General features: G+C 47.5%; 3 protein-coding genes across 4 annotated transcripts; 1 reads left to right on the top strand and 2 right to left on the bottom strand.

Annotated features, from left to right (window-relative positions):
* Positions 1-218: 218 nt before the first annotated feature.
* On the bottom strand, positions 219-9,312 carry LOC135367250 (activating molecule in BECN1-regulated autophagy protein 1-like). 2 transcript variants are annotated; one of them, XM_064600408.1, is made up of 9 exons: positions 9,164-9,312; positions 8,226-8,496; positions 5,806-6,122; positions 4,904-4,987; positions 4,075-4,346; positions 3,833-3,886; positions 3,524-3,690; positions 2,367-2,493; positions 219-1,811 (listed from the first exon to the last, which is right to left on the bottom strand). In XM_064600408.1, exons 1-9 carry the CDS (start codon positions 9,234-9,236, stop codon positions 1,638-1,640), a joined length of 1,539 nt encoding a protein of 512 aa, XP_064456478.1. In that variant the 5' UTR covers positions 9,237-9,312; the 3' UTR covers positions 219-1,637. The 2 variants fall into 2 exon arrangements, with proteins under 2 accessions (XP_064456478.1, XP_064456480.1); XM_064600410.1 differs by having other exon boundaries at positions 4,081-4,346; positions 9,164-9,311.
* Positions 9,313-10,585: 1,273 nt separating this feature from the next.
* Positions 10,586-15,124, bottom strand: LOC135367249 (proton-coupled zinc antiporter SLC30A2-like). The gene is made up of 7 exons (XM_064600407.1): positions 14,758-15,124; positions 13,319-13,436; positions 13,070-13,216; positions 12,712-12,868; positions 12,329-12,647; positions 11,853-12,093; positions 10,586-11,007 (listed from the first exon to the last, which is right to left on the bottom strand). Exons 1-7 carry the CDS (start codon positions 14,767-14,769, stop codon positions 10,646-10,648), a joined length of 1,356 nt encoding a protein of 451 aa, XP_064456477.1. The 5' UTR covers positions 14,770-15,124; the 3' UTR covers positions 10,586-10,645.
* Positions 15,125-15,309: 185 nt separating this feature from the next.
* Positions 15,310-16,218, top strand: LOC135367603 (uncharacterized). The gene has a single exon (XM_064600893.1). It carries the CDS (start codon positions 15,310-15,312, stop codon positions 16,216-16,218), a length of 909 nt encoding a protein of 302 aa, XP_064456963.1.
* The last annotated feature ends 1,245 nt before the right edge of the window (positions 16,219-17,463 follow it).

Genomic DNA, 17,463 nt, shown 5'->3' with positions numbered 1-17,463 from the left:
GGCTGCTTTCTCAGACTGTTTTTGTAAATTTCATAATGAAGTTAGAATACACTGCACAGTGAAGGTATTTTGCCTGGTGACACCTGATGCACAGGGTCTTGAGCCACGTTAAATGTCGCCTCGTTGCTCCTTTCGCGTCCTGTACCAGGGCGTGGGAAACAACTCTGTCACACAGACAACGAACAATCCCAATACTACATCACTGACGTACGACAGTGTGATTGTACTCCAGCACATTTATTTCTATATTTATAGCGCAAAATCTAATGTCCAAGACAAGTATGTAGAGGAACTGTACAGTCCTGCTGCTCATAACGCTTATACACTGCAAGGAACAGCAACCCTATCCACATATCACCAATCAATATAGGTCACATCCAATGCGATTAACTGTCAAACTTCGATAACTTCATGAAATTATGCAAAAATCAAAGAGAGAAATATACTATCAGAATCCTTCATAAAATTTTGCACTGCACTCCACCTCATTAAGTGGGTCATGTTGCATAATGTTATAACATCCACCGCAGATTAAAATTATGGCACACACAAAGTTCAATGCAACATTAATCCTTTTTTTTTTGGACCATCAAAATTATAACTTTGTATATCAATGATTTTACCTACAAGGTGTATTCATGGTATAAGGATGATGCCCGGTAGGACACAAATGTGTCCTACAGGATGACGGCTGATCGGCGATGCATCGATCAACTTACAACCATGAGAGGGTGAACGACCACAAAATTTACTTCACTGGAAAGAACCATAATTCACATAGACAATTCTGAACGACTAAAAACGGCAAAAATCAGCTGACGGGCACGGCATGATGTATATTTAAATTTTGCCCTCTCTCTCTCGTTTTACTTTTTTCACACTTCGTAAGAGTGTCCTTCGAGGTAAATAATTTAGGCTCAAAGTTAAAAGGGTACAGGAGCTCTTTGTAAAATAAACACTGATTACAACACTCTACATAAGGTTCAACTGACAAATTTCATTTTTGAAAAGATCTACTTAGCCTGGGACATTGTGAACCTGCGCAGGGTAGAGCGTCAAACGATGCAAGTCCAGGTATTTACCCCTTTTGACTGGCCCGCTAGGGGCAGAGGGCCGATTGTGATGCTTGTTTTGCGACTGCCCCCTTTGCTGGTGACTACAGCGTCGAGATCGTTCTTGTAATCACACAGAGGACGACCAATCAGGATGAACAATGTAGTACAGTCCGAATACACTGTATCAACACTCCATCATGCCGATGAGACAAAAATGTGAGAGATAAGCAAAAGAAGGAAACATCACCCCCTTCACTGGACACCACAAGCAATCTCTCTCCCGCTCAAAGGTCTTCTTTGACTAATGACTTTATACTATTATCAGTCCGAGTTGACACCGATTTATTACCACTATTCCAGCAAACCGCACGCGTGAGTCGTCGTCGCGCCGCTCCAGCAGCCTATCTTAACTTCCTATACACATTAATGTTACATGACCTATAAAAGCTGTCAGAGAGTGCTGGAGCGACGGCAGCAGCTGGAACACCGCGTCTAGCATATCACAGGTAACGAGTGTTGGCAACAAGTCGTAAGTTCGGTCCCTATAAAAAAAAGAAAAAAAAGAAAAAAAAAGCACTTGAGCTAGCACGTGAAGAACCGCTGTGCCAGGGGAGCAGCCTGCGAAGTGGAACCGTCCTGCGGTGAACTCGGTCCCGCCATGGTTGGCTGCAGGAGGTGACCTGCGCCACGTAGCGTCGTCTGCGTTCCCGTCGTCTGCGTCTGCGGTACTGCGGTTTGGGACGCTGTTGACAGGACCTGGTTCAAACCAAAACGTGTTTGAATGTCCTTTTTTTTTCAATGTCTCTGGGGACAAATTTAGTCTTCGAAAATGGAATCAGCAAAGTCCAGCAGGAGTCACACAGCAAAGCAAAACGTGGTACAATAGCCATGGTATGAAGCCTCCGTTTTTGTATGGCAGTCGTTCGTGAACGAAAGTTTAAACTTGCACAGGTCAGTATGTAATTGATTTTGATAGTGATGAAACCCCCCCAGTGCTGGGTCAAAAGGACAGGAAACAAATAATATCCCCTTATTGTTTTTAGCATGAGAAGCAATTAAAGAAGATAGCTCCAACCAAATGGCTTCGTTGAACTTTGGTCTATATCTTGCATGTTTTTGGCATGCATGCAACTGTGGTTTATCACTTTTAAACAAAGTTCGTTCATGCACTGTGTGTAGATGTGACGTACCTGCTCCACAACAGGATTGCGTACTTGCTGTTTACGTAGCAAACAGTCATTGTTACATAAACAAATCTGCCCAAATAAAACGATCAGGTGTGATCTTTCGGTGAGCGAATGTATCACCAACCTGAATGGTGGTATTGCGTGCTGCTTGGTCCACCTGGTCTGTAAGCATCACAAACGGACTGGTGGAGTCTCTTGTGGGACCGGATTTCTTCTGCATCTTCCCGTTATCTTCCTTTAGTATGGGCTTTCTAGAGAAAAAAAGAAATGAGAATTATAATTACCTGGACATCTGACCAGACAGTGAGTCTGATACAGCGCAATTAATAAAAAAAAATCACACGTCGGTCTATGTCTTACAAAGTATGGCAGTGAAGGTATGAACGCCATCTGAGAGACTTTCTGCCAATATATGTAGGGCCTGAAGTTTTCGGGAAATTTTTTTTTTCTAAATTCGGGGGGTAAAAATCGGGTAAATAAACGTGTGCACTAAATTTGTGTGAATTCAGGTGAAAAAACTTTCAGTATGCTAAATTTGGGGTGAAATCGGGCTCAGTTACTCAACTAACTGTAGTGGTTTGGTACAAATGGTGATGTAACTGAATTTTTCTGCCAAACAAGTAAATTAATGCATTCCTACAGACATCCCAGTGAGGGCAATTTGCTGGGTAAAAATCGGGTTTCACCCTAAAGAGGCAACCTTCAATTCGGGGTGCAAGTTCGGGGAAGAATCGGGTAAAACCCTAAAACTTCAGGCTCTAAATATAAGGCAGTCACCAAAAAGAGAAGTCATCAGAGGGAATTCGAACCTGAACTTCTTGATTACCAGTCAAATGTGCTAATCCCTACAATCACCTGGCAGAACTTCCTGATGGCTTACCACTACCAGTTGCCTCATTCAGACAGAGAGGACATGCACTCACCATCTTTACAGACTGACTCTTATTTTTCTTTAACATGCTCACACACACATGACGAGGCAGAGAGTGAACATGATGGAAACCAACCTGACAGTGAGGTGGCTGAGGCTGGCACAGACATGGCCAAACACAACATAAAAGCCTCGATCAAACCCACACTTCATGACCATAGGTCAAGTGTGCTAACTACAACCAAGACACAACTACCAAAGTCTACAGTAAGCACCCGCTGTGTGAAGTGATGATGATGATGGCGGCGATGATGACTCAGGTTTTTCTGGCACAGTGACTACTGCGGTCATAACGCTCTGTGAAGTCATGCAGCAATGTGCTACGAATATGAAGTTGACGATGTACATACTGCGGCCTGCAGATGCAAAGGGTGCCGCGATTTGTCCCATAAATGAGCCCTTCTCCGGGCCGCGGAAGCCAGCGGACTGAGTTGAGGCTCACGGGCGGCTGGGTACCTCCAGGCTGACTCATGTTGCCTACGTGCTGTAAGAGACCCCGACCACTGCTTCCGTCCTCCTGGCAAAAGACCCCATTATTCTGTGACACAATCGAGTCCAGATTCAAATGAACAAAAATCTAATGCACTCGTTACACCGAATGTAAGAGACGTTGCAAATGTTTTGAAACTTGACTTTGTGCAAATGAAGGAGGTACTTACAGAAGAGAGTGCGCATACATCTGCAGAGCCCAGCTTAAAAATTTGGGCTACCACCTGAAAGATGGAGGATGAACTGATGCATTAGTACGATTACTTTAGACAGAAATGTCACATGTTGCAACCTATTTGCATCAAAACAAGTTCAAAACAAGCTTTCTTTAGAATCTGTTCTAAAATTTATAAAAATTTTAATTGTACGAGATTTTTTTTACGAGATTTTTACGAGAATTTTGCGAGAATACCTTTACCTCCCTGTCTGAAGGAAAGAGGGCACGGGTAGAAGCGAAGCCCACGACCAAGTAGCGAGCCATGGGAGACAGGCTGACGGAAATGGCATTTGTTCCAAAGGACCACGTGTATAGTAGCTGTCCGAGGCTACCTTTCCTCAAGGAATACACTCCTAGAGAAGCTGCCAGGAGCCCGTTCGGTAGCAGAGCTGCTACGAGACCGCCCCCGAGGGCAACACTGGCGTCGTTGTGAATCTTGCATCGTGGCGCCACCACGCAGGCTTTGGCTGCGGGCGAGAGGTGTTTGCGTAAGTGCGTGGCCGATCTTTGCGGTCAAAGTCGTAGTCACATTAAAGGAGCAATGAAGTGACGTTTGCAACTACTCGAAACACCGTTTAATAACTCGAGCACTTTATCAGGAGAAACCCTGGAAAATACTTTTGTTCAACAGTGTTCTATCACTGCACAAGTCAGTTTACAAAAAACACGCTGAAAAATCAGGTATCTGTCGAGAGACAAGAACTGGGCCCCTCTCTGCTGCCATGTATTCAGCGAGCCCATTATCAGTATTTCTATCGGGTCCTGCTGTGTCATTGAGTCACGTCGTCCTAACTCATTCTCTTACGTAGCCTCCCCCACCCCCCACCCCACCCCCAACAGAAAGCGAGGTATGCTAGAGGGTGCACAGATCAAAGACCTCCTGCACGTGCTGCATCAGCTCCAATCATCGTTCACGTGCAGGAACATATCTGTCATATCACCCGCAGCAGTCAAAAACGAAAATTTATGGAATGGATCTTTCACTTGCTCCTTTAATGCCCACGATGAAGTAATTCTGTCCTACCATCACTTATGTCAGGAATCTGGGCAGTCGTCATGTCCCAACACTGGATACGGTGGGTGAGGTTGGGAAGGATTTCATGGCTGCCTGCATTGGGAAGCAAGGGAGAGCAGACGCTTACATTGCAGAAGATACCTAAAGGCACGGAACGGAGAACGGCCAAGGGCTTGCCGTAGGGCATGCACATCTGCATTCGCCGCACTCTCAAAATGTCCCTATGACAGGAAAACTTCAGCCGTGCAAGGAGCTGCTGAACACAAAAATGGGCCTCTGGTAACCTCTAATTTACCGCGCTGCTGTTATGGGCGCCCGCCACCAGGGCATCCCACCACATTTGCTCCTGTACAAGCAACGTAATCAGCACTGCTGGGAGGCATCCGCTACAAAAAAGTGAGAAGCCACGAGCACTTTTCTCCTTTTCATTCCTATATTGTCGAACTGAAATTTTCCCGGCAGAAATCGTGCCACCACATTTCACTGTATTTGACACCGCGGTACATTTTGCTGTTATTTCACAAGAGGAAAACGTAAAGGATGGAGCACTGCCACCCACCATGACACATGCATGCAGTAACTACTGCACTGCAGAACAACAAACCACCAACGCTCTTGACTCCAGCATCTCAACAGAACAATTGACGTGCAACCTGAAGGAGTATTAACGTAGACAAAAAAGCAGAGAACTCCGACTTAACGTAGCAAAATAACAAATTTTACTCAGACGTTTCGTCCATCATGCGACGGATTGTCGGACACGCGACGGACTGTTCGTCGCATGACGGACGAAACGTCTTAGTAAAACTTGTTATTTTGTTATGTAAAGTCGAAGTTCTCTACTTCTTTGTCCGGTTATGTCGTCTCCCGGCTTTTGGAGTATTTTTGCGAGTATTAAAGTAGGCACTCACCAAGTCTGGGTCTCAATCCAGCATCATACAACATAGACATGTACGGGGCGCCGCTTCCGTAGCCCCACGTCGAAGATTCAGCCGCTGACACTCCGCTACCGGCTGCCAAACCGCGTGGAACGGACCATGCTGACAAGATTACCGGTAAAGGAGGCGACCTGGGCCTCTCCTGTGGTGGCGGCGGTGGAGCAGAGGGGCGTGGTGGGGATTGAGGGGGCAGTACATGCACCTCGGGCACACTCGTCCCCTCGGCCACGCTGGTGGGCGAGGAGGGTGCCCAGCGTCTGCTTGACGAACGCATCAGGCCCATGTGAGTGCTGTAAGCATGAGGTTCGTGCAATTATTTGCCATACCTGCCAACCTGACAAACTCAAAATTCGGGAGACTGCCCGCAGCGCGACCAGGGAGAGGGGGGCGGGATGCATTAATTTTGTGCATTCGAAATAGCATTGCCACTGTATTGCAATTCCTCTACGTCATAAGTAGAGCCTGAAGTTTTCGGGAAATATTTTTTCTAAAATATTTTCTGATTTCTATATTTTTTTTATATTTTTCTATATTTCTAATATGATAAATATATTTCTAAGTTCTATATTTTTTCTAAAATATATTCTGAATATTTTTTCTAAATTCGGGGGGTAAAAACCGGGTATATAAACGTGTGTACTAAATTTGTGCGAATTCGGATGAAAAAACTGACGGTATGCTAAATCCGGGGAAAAATCGGGCTCAGTTACTCGAACTAACTGGAGTGGTTTGGTACAAACGATGATGCAACTACATTTGCTGCCAAAAGAGACAAGTTAATGCTTTCCTACAGACATCTCAGTGAGGTGAATTTACCGGGGTAAAAATCGGGTTTCACCCTAAAGGGTGAGCCTTCAATTAGGGGTGCAAATTCGGGGAAGAATCGGGTAAAACCCAAAACTTCAGGGTCTAGTTATAAGTAGACACTGTCGGGTGGAGCTGCCACGCGCTGTTGCTGCTTACATCGACCACAGTTGCGAAGACGCGTCATTTCAGGACATTTCGCGCGGCCACAGCCATTTCAGCAATGATGGCAGTGGTCTTCGCTCCAACACTTTTTGGGAATATACTGGAACAGCGGTCACACGTGGTCGCTTACGCTCTGCAGCTGGCTGTGCCTCAACCAGAAAACCTGTGAAAAGGTACTTGGCATGTATGAGGAACACGTGCAGGTATTTCTTCTGTTTGGAGAGCGCCATCGGAGGAGACAAAAGTACTGTACGAGACTGGACTGACGACAGGATGATAGCGCATCTTCTCGAGAAACGCGGACGTAATGAAACACACTATCTTCCACCACGTCTAGCCATGGATGGTCATGCCGCGAAACGCGTGTTGTGGGCTGCCTGATTCTTCAGGAATACGTTTGCGCAGCTCTTAAAGAAAAATTACAGAAGAAAAGCCCAAGGCCCCAATTTTCCGGGAGATTGGAGGGCGCATCCGTACAATCGGGAGACTGAACGAGATTCGGGAGTCTGTATGTGTTTGCCGAGCTGACAGGATCGAGGTTTCGGCCCGATCACTATCAATCTGAAGTTCAGCCTAAGTCACAAAGAATGAACTATAGGGAATGAAACGTCACTTTCTCTCCTAAGACCAGAAAGAGTTAATAAAATGGAGCACAAAGAGAGGACAGGGTTGCCACCTTTCGGCGTGAAAAATACCGGCCGAGGGAGAGGAGGTGGAATAGAGGGAAAGGAGGAAAGGCTTGTGGGAAAGGGAAAGTGGGTGAGGAACGTTCTAGCTGGCTCGACACAACCACCAACAGCTTTGCCCAACAACTGCTCTTGTCCCCTCCGAACACAAGACGTAATGAATAATAATGGTAAGAATAATAACAATGAATAATCATACAGTAATAACAAATAACTAAGAAAACGACTGGTGACTGCGGAGTTAGGTCTGTGCTCCAGATTTATTCAAGCTGTAGTGGAATGTTGAAGGGAAAACCCCGTAAAAGCCCTTATGAAAGGTCTGGAGCCACAAATACCGGCAAAAGGCTGCCGGTATCATCTTCTTACCGGCAACCGGCAGAGCGCGCAAATAACCGACCTGGTGGCAACCCTAAGAAAGGACCAGGGGCAGCACTATCTTTCACACAGCCCCGGACATGTGATGTGTCATCACACAGTCTGACCTGCTAGAAACACACTAGACCATGCACTGAACAGGACATGCCTGCATTCCTGCAGGTACTTTGGCACCCGTTGCTCCTGACAACTCACGGATACAACTTCGCATATTTCACTCGGTGACTGATTCTCAACAGCTCGAGTTTGAATTACTTAATGGGAAAAGTTGGTGCACATGAACGCAGCATTAACAGCAGTATTATGCAGTAAAACAGGGCATGCCTCGAAGACACCAGTCCTTAACTCGAATGGCTGCCTCACCTAAAGTCCAGGCTCTCGTCGTCCGAAGATGAGGACTCCGAAGAATCGCGGTACGCGTAGGACTCCCTCCTACGGACTGGCGGAGGACCGTTGCTGGCTCTGCGCCTGAGGTTGGGTGTGGTCGCGATGCCAGACGTTGAAGGCAAGTCCGTCCGGGAGGTACTGGCGGCGGGAGAGCTATCGGTCGAGGACACGTCGAGGTGCAACTGCGTGAGCCTGTAGTCTGCCGCCAGGATTCGCTGCATCTGCCGAGTAAGCTGGAGGCTCATTTCTGAGGGAAGAAGATAAGACAACGTAGAAGTTGAGCTGGGGTAATTAAAGTTAATTAAAAATTTTATTTTTATTTTGGGACCGTTACACAAGAGATATAGCATGAAAGCCAGCACAGTCACAATACGTAGTAATCGCAATGCCATATAATGAAAAAACCATTCAGACCATGTCACAAAAATAAACTTATCAGTAAAGTACGGATTCAAACTTTCTCTTCTTTGCCAGGAGATACAACTTCATGAGGAAGGATGCTCCAGCCTTTAATGGTTCGCGGAAGATAAGATACAAGGAAAAGAGCTGCAGGGCAGCGGTGCGAACTGTCTTTGAATGGACGATCAGTGCTTAGGGAGACGTTATCAAGCGTAGGAAAGGGGGCTGACTTCAACAAATATATTTTATGAAACACATCAAACAGAACACCTTACACTGAGCAGGCAGAAGTGCAAGATCAATGGAACTGGACTATCCACACTGGATGTCTGACCTCATTAAACATGCCATTAAAAGGAACATCGCGTCATATATGCAGCATACATGCATACATGCAGCCGAAGAACTCAGCCGTGGGCTCCATCATCAAGCAGCCCTTCTTTAATCTCAATGGCATTGCAGAACATTGGACTTCTCCCAAAGCGTTGCAAAAGAGCAGAAAAGAACTGACGTACCGACGAGCCAGAGGCAATAGGCTAGGTCCCAATGCTGACTAGGGGAGCCTTCCTCCTCGCCTCGTCGTGCCATACGCTCCGCTGAAAGATGGAGCACACAAAATGGGTGACCCACAACCCTACAGACACGTCCACACTGGCCGACTTAACCCCTGATTAAAGTCTCGTGGACAACTTCGTTTCCTTGATGTTTTCAGCTCCACAAGCTCCAACTCCCGTATGTTCCCATATGTTTTTGGCACTGTGTGCTTTAGTGAAGTGTTTCAATAGGAATACTGAAGTATTTCATCGTGTTTTGTTTGTAACATATGGCCTCTGTGTACATGGTTTAGTGGTGGACAACTTAGTTTCCTTGATGTCTTCAGCTCCACAAGCTCCAACTCCCGTATGTTCCCATATGTTTTTGGCACTGTGTGCTTTAGTGAAGTGTTTTAATATGAAAACTGAAGTATTTCATCGTGTTTTGTTTGTAACTTATGGCCTCTGTGTACATGGTTTCGTGGTGGACAACATAATTTCCTTGGTGTCTTCAGCTCCACAAGCTCCAACTCCCGTATGTTCCCATATGTTTTTGGCACTGTGTGCTTTAGTGAAGTATTTCGAAGTGAAAAGTGAAAAATTTCCTCGTGTTTTGTTGTTTGTAACTCATGGCCACTGTGTACATGGTTTCGAGACAGATTACAACAGAAATACACCACTCCTGAAGAGCGGCAAGTGGAAACCAAAGGAGCACCTAACTCTGGGCACAGACTCACTGTACCACCTTGAGAAGTTTTCTCCGCATGACCAATTCTCACCAATCCTCAAGTTGTCCTTTGTCAGTTGTATTGTCTGATAACCCACCAAACTACAGAGTTGATGTGGGTTGGTAAAGAAGTTGATGCATCCGAGTTTCACTTCAATCTTAACAGAACTCAACACTAGGTCGTCTTTATTAAGACAGTCATTTCCGATAAAAATATTCCTATAGAGGTGACGGGTGACATCACATTGCTACCGCATTCGATGTACTAAAGCTCGCCAATGTCTTTCCCCTTTCCATGATAGAGAGAGGGTAAGTTTGCAGACACCGTGTGACGAGGGATCTGACCACTCACAAGTCTGCAGACCGCCATGGGACCACAGAAGGAACCACGTACCTTATCCTCGAAATGTTACCTGAGGGAGAGACCAATGATATCACTCCACAGGCAATAGGGATAGAGGGAAACCGGGGAGGTGCGTAGACTTCTGACCTACTTACATGCCGCATTCCAGAACCTGGTGAGCACCTTCTGGCAGCAGATAGACCTCAAACACACTACACATACACTCACTACCAAACATACATAAGGGGTTTCTTGCATAGCTAGAAAGTAGCACAGTATATGATGCGGTACATAGCAGTGTGCACAACACACCCTAATATAATAAACACAAAAGGAGAACAGAGTAGGATGTATTTTTCAGATATATCGCTACTCGGCAACACGTTATCCTTAATTAAAGCGGCGTGCGCGTAGCCGTGTCCGAGTCTTGCACACCAGTCTTCACTTTGGGAGGTGTTTTCGAGTGGTGATGTTTCTTCAGGTGGGAAAGTGTCTTCGTAGCTGCTTCTGGGTCTTGCACACTAATAATAGTGCGCGAAGTGTCCTTCGAACTACCCTTCTCTTTGGGAGGTGTCTCGGGAGCTGGTGGCGCTACCTCGATCATGGAGTAACTGGGCGACTGTGGGTCCGGCTGCGGCATGTCTTCCTCGTCGTCCTTTAATCCTTCCGTTTGCAGAGTCAGCTCAAAAATGTTGTACGCAGCATTCAGTCGATGAGATATGCTGTCCATGATGCGCAGTCCATCTTGCTTGGGCTCTGGAAATAGGGGGCCCTGTGTAGCTTAGTTTCAGTCATAATGCGAAACGCAGGAAAACGTAAAAGGACAAAGGACGATTAGGACGGGAACGGACGACACAAGTGCGTTACTTTCACACCTACAGAAAAGGCCACATGGTCATTCCTGTACAGTGTTTCTGGTGAGCGTTACTTTAACACACAGGCGACAACAAACGCTTTGAACGTGGAATGGCTAAGAGATGGAAGGACACACTCCATTCCAGAACGCTTATTTAGAAAGTAGACCCCGAGACGAAATAATTGCAGAAGGTGGAGCCACATTAGTCTCCTTCCTGCGTCAGATTCACAGCGACGTACAAATTTCAGTTTACTTTATTGTGTGCAGTTTATATTGCACAGTAGGTACCTGCGTTGGCAAGCTTCAGCAAGACATGCTACTTCCGGCAATTAGGCTGAACCCCCGTTACATGTAAACACGTAGAACAGAGAAGTAGGGTACAGGCGAACTGGTGTATATTCGATGTCGGTATCATTTCCCTCAGCCACAGGGAGAACACACATACGAGACTGGTGCCGTCCGGTCTGTGTCTGTCTGTCTGTCTGTGTTCAGCCTCAGGCAGCACACTGTACTGAACGCGTGACCGCATAGGAGAAGATCATAGCGATCGTTATCGTTTATCGTTATCCTTATTTATCGTCATCGTTATAGCGTCCGTTATCCTTATATTTAAAGTTCGCGCGCTCCAAAGCAGTTTTGGTAGCTCCACTACTCCAGGGGCTCCAGGACTGATAAGACAGCCTTCATGTACTTTCAGTGCATTGCGCTGCTCGGGATGTTACGCTACGCTGAAGACACGACTCACGGATTACGATGTGCGCAGTGACGATGAGTCGTTCGACAGAAAGAGCCCAGATACGCAGTCGGTGAACTTGCCGCACTCCTTCCTCCTTCGTCATCATCTCGAGCACCTCCTTGAAGTCAATGCAGGGAGGCTTCCCTTCCAGCAGCACCGTCAAGGCCTCGAAGGCGATCGGTAACGTAGTGCACATCACGATCACAGAAAACATCAACGTGCACATCGGGTCCGCCACTTCATACTCTGGCTGGAGAGATTCAAAGGGGTAGGTCTGTCACAGCAGAGCAGTGATGTACAGGACTATTCAGAAGTGTCGATACAATCTGTAAGAGCCTTTCTGGAGCTGAGGCTCTGCCACCTTGGGGGCCGCTTTGTGACTATGCCAATGCAAGTATAAATAAAATTTGAAGAAACATCGGATGCCGGAATGGTGCAGCTATGGTACATCGTTCCCCTGCCTCTCAAGCACAATGGCCGCATACCTTGTGATAGATGACGAGCGCCGCTATAAAGACTCCGACACTTTGAAGGAGGTCCCCAATAACGTGAATAATAGCCGCCTGCACGTTGATGTTCTGTCGTTGCTTGGCTACCGGTGCGACAGGGACTGCTCCTGCCTCGTTCTTGATCTTCGAGGAGTCAGCTACCTCGCCAGCTAATTCCTCGTCACCCTCATGGGATTTCCGCAAGGAGCAGTGGCTGTGGTGGCTGTCTGCCCCGCTCCCATGCTGAAAGATAGCATGGGAGTGACCATGGGAGTGGCCGTGGGCAACGCCGCCTACATGCAGCGCTACACCCATGCTGCGAGCGCAAGGTTAATTATTACCACGGTGAATACTAGAGAGAGTTCATGTGAAGGACGTACAATATGTTAACAATGATGCCGATGGATGCCGAAGCAAGCATGATGCTGGCATTGATGTCGTGGGTCTTGGCGCTGATGATACGCAAAATGGCCCAATAGAGCAGAGTCCCAGTCACCACCCAGATGAACATCACAGATATCATAGCACCCAGGACTTCTGTAAGGTTCCACACGAAGGAATTGCACAGCGAACAGCTTAAGACAAAAGGAACAGGTCGTAGACGTATTACGTGCTCCATTATATATGTGCAGTATATACCAGAGCGAACACAGAGTCCACCACGAGTACCACGCCGCTCTGTTTATGCAGAAGGAAAGTTGCAACCAAAAATTTTTCTCAAGTGAGTATTCCATATACCTGCGCGGTACCAGCCGAAAGTCATGTTGCGCGTGGGTGGTTTACTCGATAGCCAGACAGCTCCCATGCTGATGATAAAGCCAGTCAAATCTGCTAGGAGGTGGGCCGCATCGGTGGCAATAGCTAGGCTGTTGGCCAAAAGGCCCCCTGGAACGAGGGGGTACCTCGGGTCATAGCCGCTGGAGTGAGGGCGCTTCAGAGACTACGCTTTCGTCTGTGCACTCCACACTTGAAGCAGCATCGACTTACCCACAACTTCGAAAATCATGAACATGAGGCAAAGAATAGAAGCGAAGAGCAGCTTCCGGAACGCGTGTCGGTCCATGCCCTGGTCACGGCGATGGTAGCAGTAGATCACCAGGCTTTTCTGCAAGACACAACCCGTAGCATTCACGTTGCTTTTGTATAGCTGGAATAACTGAGAGGATGGCGGCTAGCTGGTGAGGATGCATAGTGCAAGAAGACCTTGGGCTTGAGGAACATAAAAGACAATAGCCCTTATGTATCCAGCTAAGAGGGCCGTACTTTCCCGCGGGCAGCTGTTGCATACTCAGCATATATAGTTTCGTATGGATGCAGTACACAGGGTGTCCCAGAAAACGTATCATTGAATTACAATTAAAAACTACACGACGTAGAATACGGTCAACGCCATTTGTTTTTAAAAAGAGTTCCTGTAACTAAGTTTTTTTTTTTGTAACTTGTAACTTAACTCGGTACTTTTGCGCCGTGGTGACTTTCAGAGGAACTCGTTTCTTTTTCAGGTAGCTTTTCCAAAGTAACTTAAGCTAAGTTACTTTTAATTGGCTTTTCACTCGCGTCCACTTATTTTCTTGCTTTCTCTCCGGTTCTTTAATGGCTTTTTGTGCCACAGAACTTGATATTCAACCGATGACAGCATTCTACTCAGGAAGTAAGAAGAACCAATGTCATTGAAATGAAGGTGAACCATTGCGCGCCCACAAGGAGTAAGATGCAAAGCGTTCGAATTGTTGAACATAAACGAAAACGATCTAAGCGTGTTGGACCCCTCCGCAGGCAACCCATGGTCGGACTCAACTGTTCACGCGCGCTGCACCTGTGTAGTGCTATTTTGTGTCCGAAGTAACTTGGAAGTAACTCGTTCTATTTTTTTAAGTAACTCCGTAACTACGAGTTACATTTCAGACTGAAGAACTTCGTTATTAACTTAGTTACATTTTTCACACGGTAACTTAACTCGTAACGAGTTCTTTTTGACGGGTAACTTCTCAATCTATGTTTTTTCACTAGGTTTTTGCCACCTCTCGATGAATGTCAGGTAACGTTAAGTACCACTTTCCTGTTGCGCTAGGGAGGTTAGGCAGGGCGCAATGGAGTGTGGGATAACTTGTGGCCATAATGGAGCATTGAGGAGACCTTCCTTTTTCTGAGCATTGTTCTGCAAAGAATAAAATGAGCTCGTGCGAAAGAACGACGAGTGCAGAAGACCTACAGAACTCGCGCGAGGCCACTGTAGCGCACACCTTTGGAAAACCCCCGGCTCGTGAAAAGAGCGTATCGGAGAACGAGGGAACGTCGTGACGTAACGCGCTCCCCTGGGACGTTCAAAGTGGCAGAGTAGCAATGGCATTCGCGATTACTCAATGAATTCCATTAGGGGGTAGGATGCACTTTGGGCAAACGAAAACTTATTCTTCAAAACTCACGTATCTCTGCATGTTCTTCCTCTCGGTCCGGCGGAAACTGTATGGATTAAGACGTGCAGTCTAGTGGCAGCTACGGACAGAAGATGCTGTGCGCCTTGATGTGGTCGTCTTCTTCTTCGACGTCAAAAGTGGATGCCGTTGCAATTCGAATTCTGCTTCTTCCTCCTCCTCGTGTATTGGCCTTGATCCGCAAAGGGAGGAGGCCATGACTCGTGGCATACAAAAGCCCTAGGGTTAAGTATGTATAGGAAAACTATACACGCATCAGTGTAAAGCAGGCCGAGGCGGGCAGTTCTTTTTTTTTTCCGTGAACTATGTAACACATAGGCCGCCCAATACTAGCTCCCTCACAGAGGGAGCTAGTACTCAGACACCCTAGTAACACACAGCAGCGACCATAGTGGCCATGGCACGAACTTGCACAAAGCAACGAGCGCGCGTGCTTGCCTGCAGGCAGTGATTCCAGAACGATCAGATACGTCGGAAGCAACAGTGCAGCAGTATAACTTCCAAGCAACTGTGAGCAATACAAGGCATTCCCCTGTCTTTGACATGAATCGAGGCTCCAGAGCCCAGAGGGGACGCCCCGCACCACGAGGAAAGCGGAAGGGAGTCATGGTCAAAGCGTTGAAGCACAAGGCAAAGAAAAAATCAATTGCAGCGTCGGACGACACAGGAATTTCAGGGGCATCTGAGGCTGAGTTACAGATAGATGAACAACTCAAGGAGGGTTACAGCGGAAGCCTCGAGGAAACTCAGAAAAAGATAACAAAGGCGGACATCGAGAAGGCAGGAGATGCGGCAAAGACATTTACAATGAAGCGTAAGAAAACGTCAGCTAGACCTGCAGGTGTGCAAGGAAGGAAAGCAGGCGCAACTACATCGAAACCAAGCGTAAGGGCAAAGAAACCGGCAGGAAAAGATGCGGTCAAAAAAGGTACGACTTCACCGGCTTCAAAGCTCGCCGCGAGGAAGGCGACTGAACGGAAAGGCGGGACTAAACTAGTTGCAACATCCGAGAAAGATCAAAAGAAGAAGCGAGAGACAGGTGTAGTCCCCATACCACGGGTATCAGCCCCAACCAGCAAAACAGGCAAAACCGAGGCTTCATCCCCGGCGAAGACAACACAGGTGAAGACAACACCGGTGAAAAAAGACGTACAGGAGACCACGGCGAAAGGAAAGCAAGCGGTGCCTTCGCTTGCTATGGAGAGCAAACCGCAACCACAAAAGGCAATCACTATTACAAAGGCGGAGACTAAAGCTACAAAACAGACGGTCACGAAACAAAGCGTTGTTCCCGTAAAGGATAAGGTAGGTACAGTTGTCAAGAAACCGACAAAACCAGAGGTGGCTTCTGGTCCAGCTCCTGCGAAAGAAGAGAGTACAAAAGAACCATCTGTACCATCGGCAACTTTGCCTGCCTCCACTACTGCCTCTGAAACGGGGCCAATTAGGTGAAGCGACCAGCGGCCCCGCAGATGTAGCATCTCCAGGACTCAAGGGTACCGCTGCCACTGCTGGTACGGAACCAGGTAGTGAAACGCCGGTCGACCGGACAATGTCAATCAAGCCTGATCAACCAATCTCCAGCGAGGACGACGTACTACTTTCTCCCGGTGTGAATGAAGCGACATCGACAGATATCGACGAAGCCACCGAGGACGCATGGCCACCTGACAACCATAAGCTAGTCGTAGATGCCGCTGTCTCAACTGAGGACATCACTACAGACGCCGAAGAACCGTCACGAGCTCTGAAGCCCGCATTACGTCGCTCTCGACAACCACAACTGAAGAAAGGTCGAGGCGGCGTATCGAAGGCAGAGGACCAAGCGAAAGCTGAAACGAAAGCGCTGGTCCGGAAAAATAAAGGCACGGTGAAAGGCACTGTATCAGCCCATAAACGTTCGGTGGAATTCGACGAACGAGCCCGGCAATCGGCGTGGAGAGACTGGCGTGATTACGTAGGATACTTTGTTGACACTCCACCACTCCTAGAAGAGGAAGAGCTCTCCGAGGAGTACTACGAACCTTTCGTTGATCGCGAAGGATTTAGGGCAGCCCAAAAGGTATTCTCCAGGAAGCGGCTTGTTCGAAGGTACAGTCAGAACGACACGGACTCCTTTGAACCTGCACCGCAGAGAAGACGTCGGGGCTACGGATCTCGAGATCTGTACGACGAAGAACGTGACTGGGATGCCTGGGACAACTCTCCATACGATGAAAGAGACAGCGGTGCCGATCTTACCGAAGAGGATGAAAAATACGCCAAAAGATACGCACAGCGACAGAGGGCGCTTATGCGGACAGGACAGGTTGCACGGCGCGCTTCCGATAGTTACGGTCGGGGAGCGACATCCAGTGAGAAGCCCATGGCGAAGCGTAAATATAAAGATGGCACGGCAGACTCAAACGGTAGTGAACTGGAGCCTTCAGCAGGAAGAGATGCACTTGCAAGTCGTGCCCCACCTAGCAGTGGAGCCAAATATGGTGGTCAGGTGGCTGGACGGGGCCCGATGAATGTACGCGTCATGTGGGAACCATTACCGTCGGCACAGCCACGACAACGAGAAAAGCAAACTTTCGAGAGAAGTGCTCCCGAGACATACGAATGTGATGAATACCTGATGCATGACGACTCGTTAACTGAAATGGAGCGTCCGTTCCAGCGCCCTATTCCATGCCGGGAAAAGGCCGTTCCCAG

The sequence above is a fragment of the Ornithodoros turicata genome, chromosome 8 (assembly GCF_037126465.1).
Source record: "Ornithodoros turicata isolate Travis chromosome 8, ASM3712646v1, whole genome shotgun sequence".
Taxonomy (NCBI): domain Eukaryota; kingdom Metazoa; phylum Arthropoda; class Arachnida; order Ixodida; family Argasidae; genus Ornithodoros; species Ornithodoros turicata.
This window is presented reverse-complemented; position numbering and strand designations above follow the sequence as displayed.

Bases quoted from the DNA above. Each gene is read 5' to 3' on its own strand.
- LOC135367603 (XM_064600893.1), top strand. From the start codon at position 15,310: ATGAATCGAGGCTCCAGAGCCCAGAGGGGACGCCCCGCACCACGAGGA.
- LOC135367249 (XM_064600407.1), bottom strand. The intron at 13,217-13,318 runs GTAAGTCGATGC...CCCTCGTTCCAG, and splicing joins CATGATTTTCGAAGTTGTGG to GGGGCCTTTTGGCCAACAGC. The intron at 12,648-12,711 runs GTACGTCCTTCA...TTGCGCTCGCAG, and splicing joins GGCATCATTGTTAACATATT to CATGGGTGTAGCGCTGCATG.
- LOC135367250 (XM_064600408.1), bottom strand. From the start codon at position 9,236: ATGGCACGACGAGGCGAGGAGGAAGGCTCCCCTAGTCAGCATTGGGAC. The intron at 4,988-5,805 runs GTGAGTGCCTAC...TTCCCAATGCAG, and splicing joins TGGATTGAGACCCAGACTTG to GCAGCCATGAAATCCTTCCC. The intron at 1,812-2,366 runs GTTGGTGATACA...GGTTTGAACCAG, and splicing joins CACGCAATACCACCATTCAG to GTCCTGTCAACAGCGTCCCA.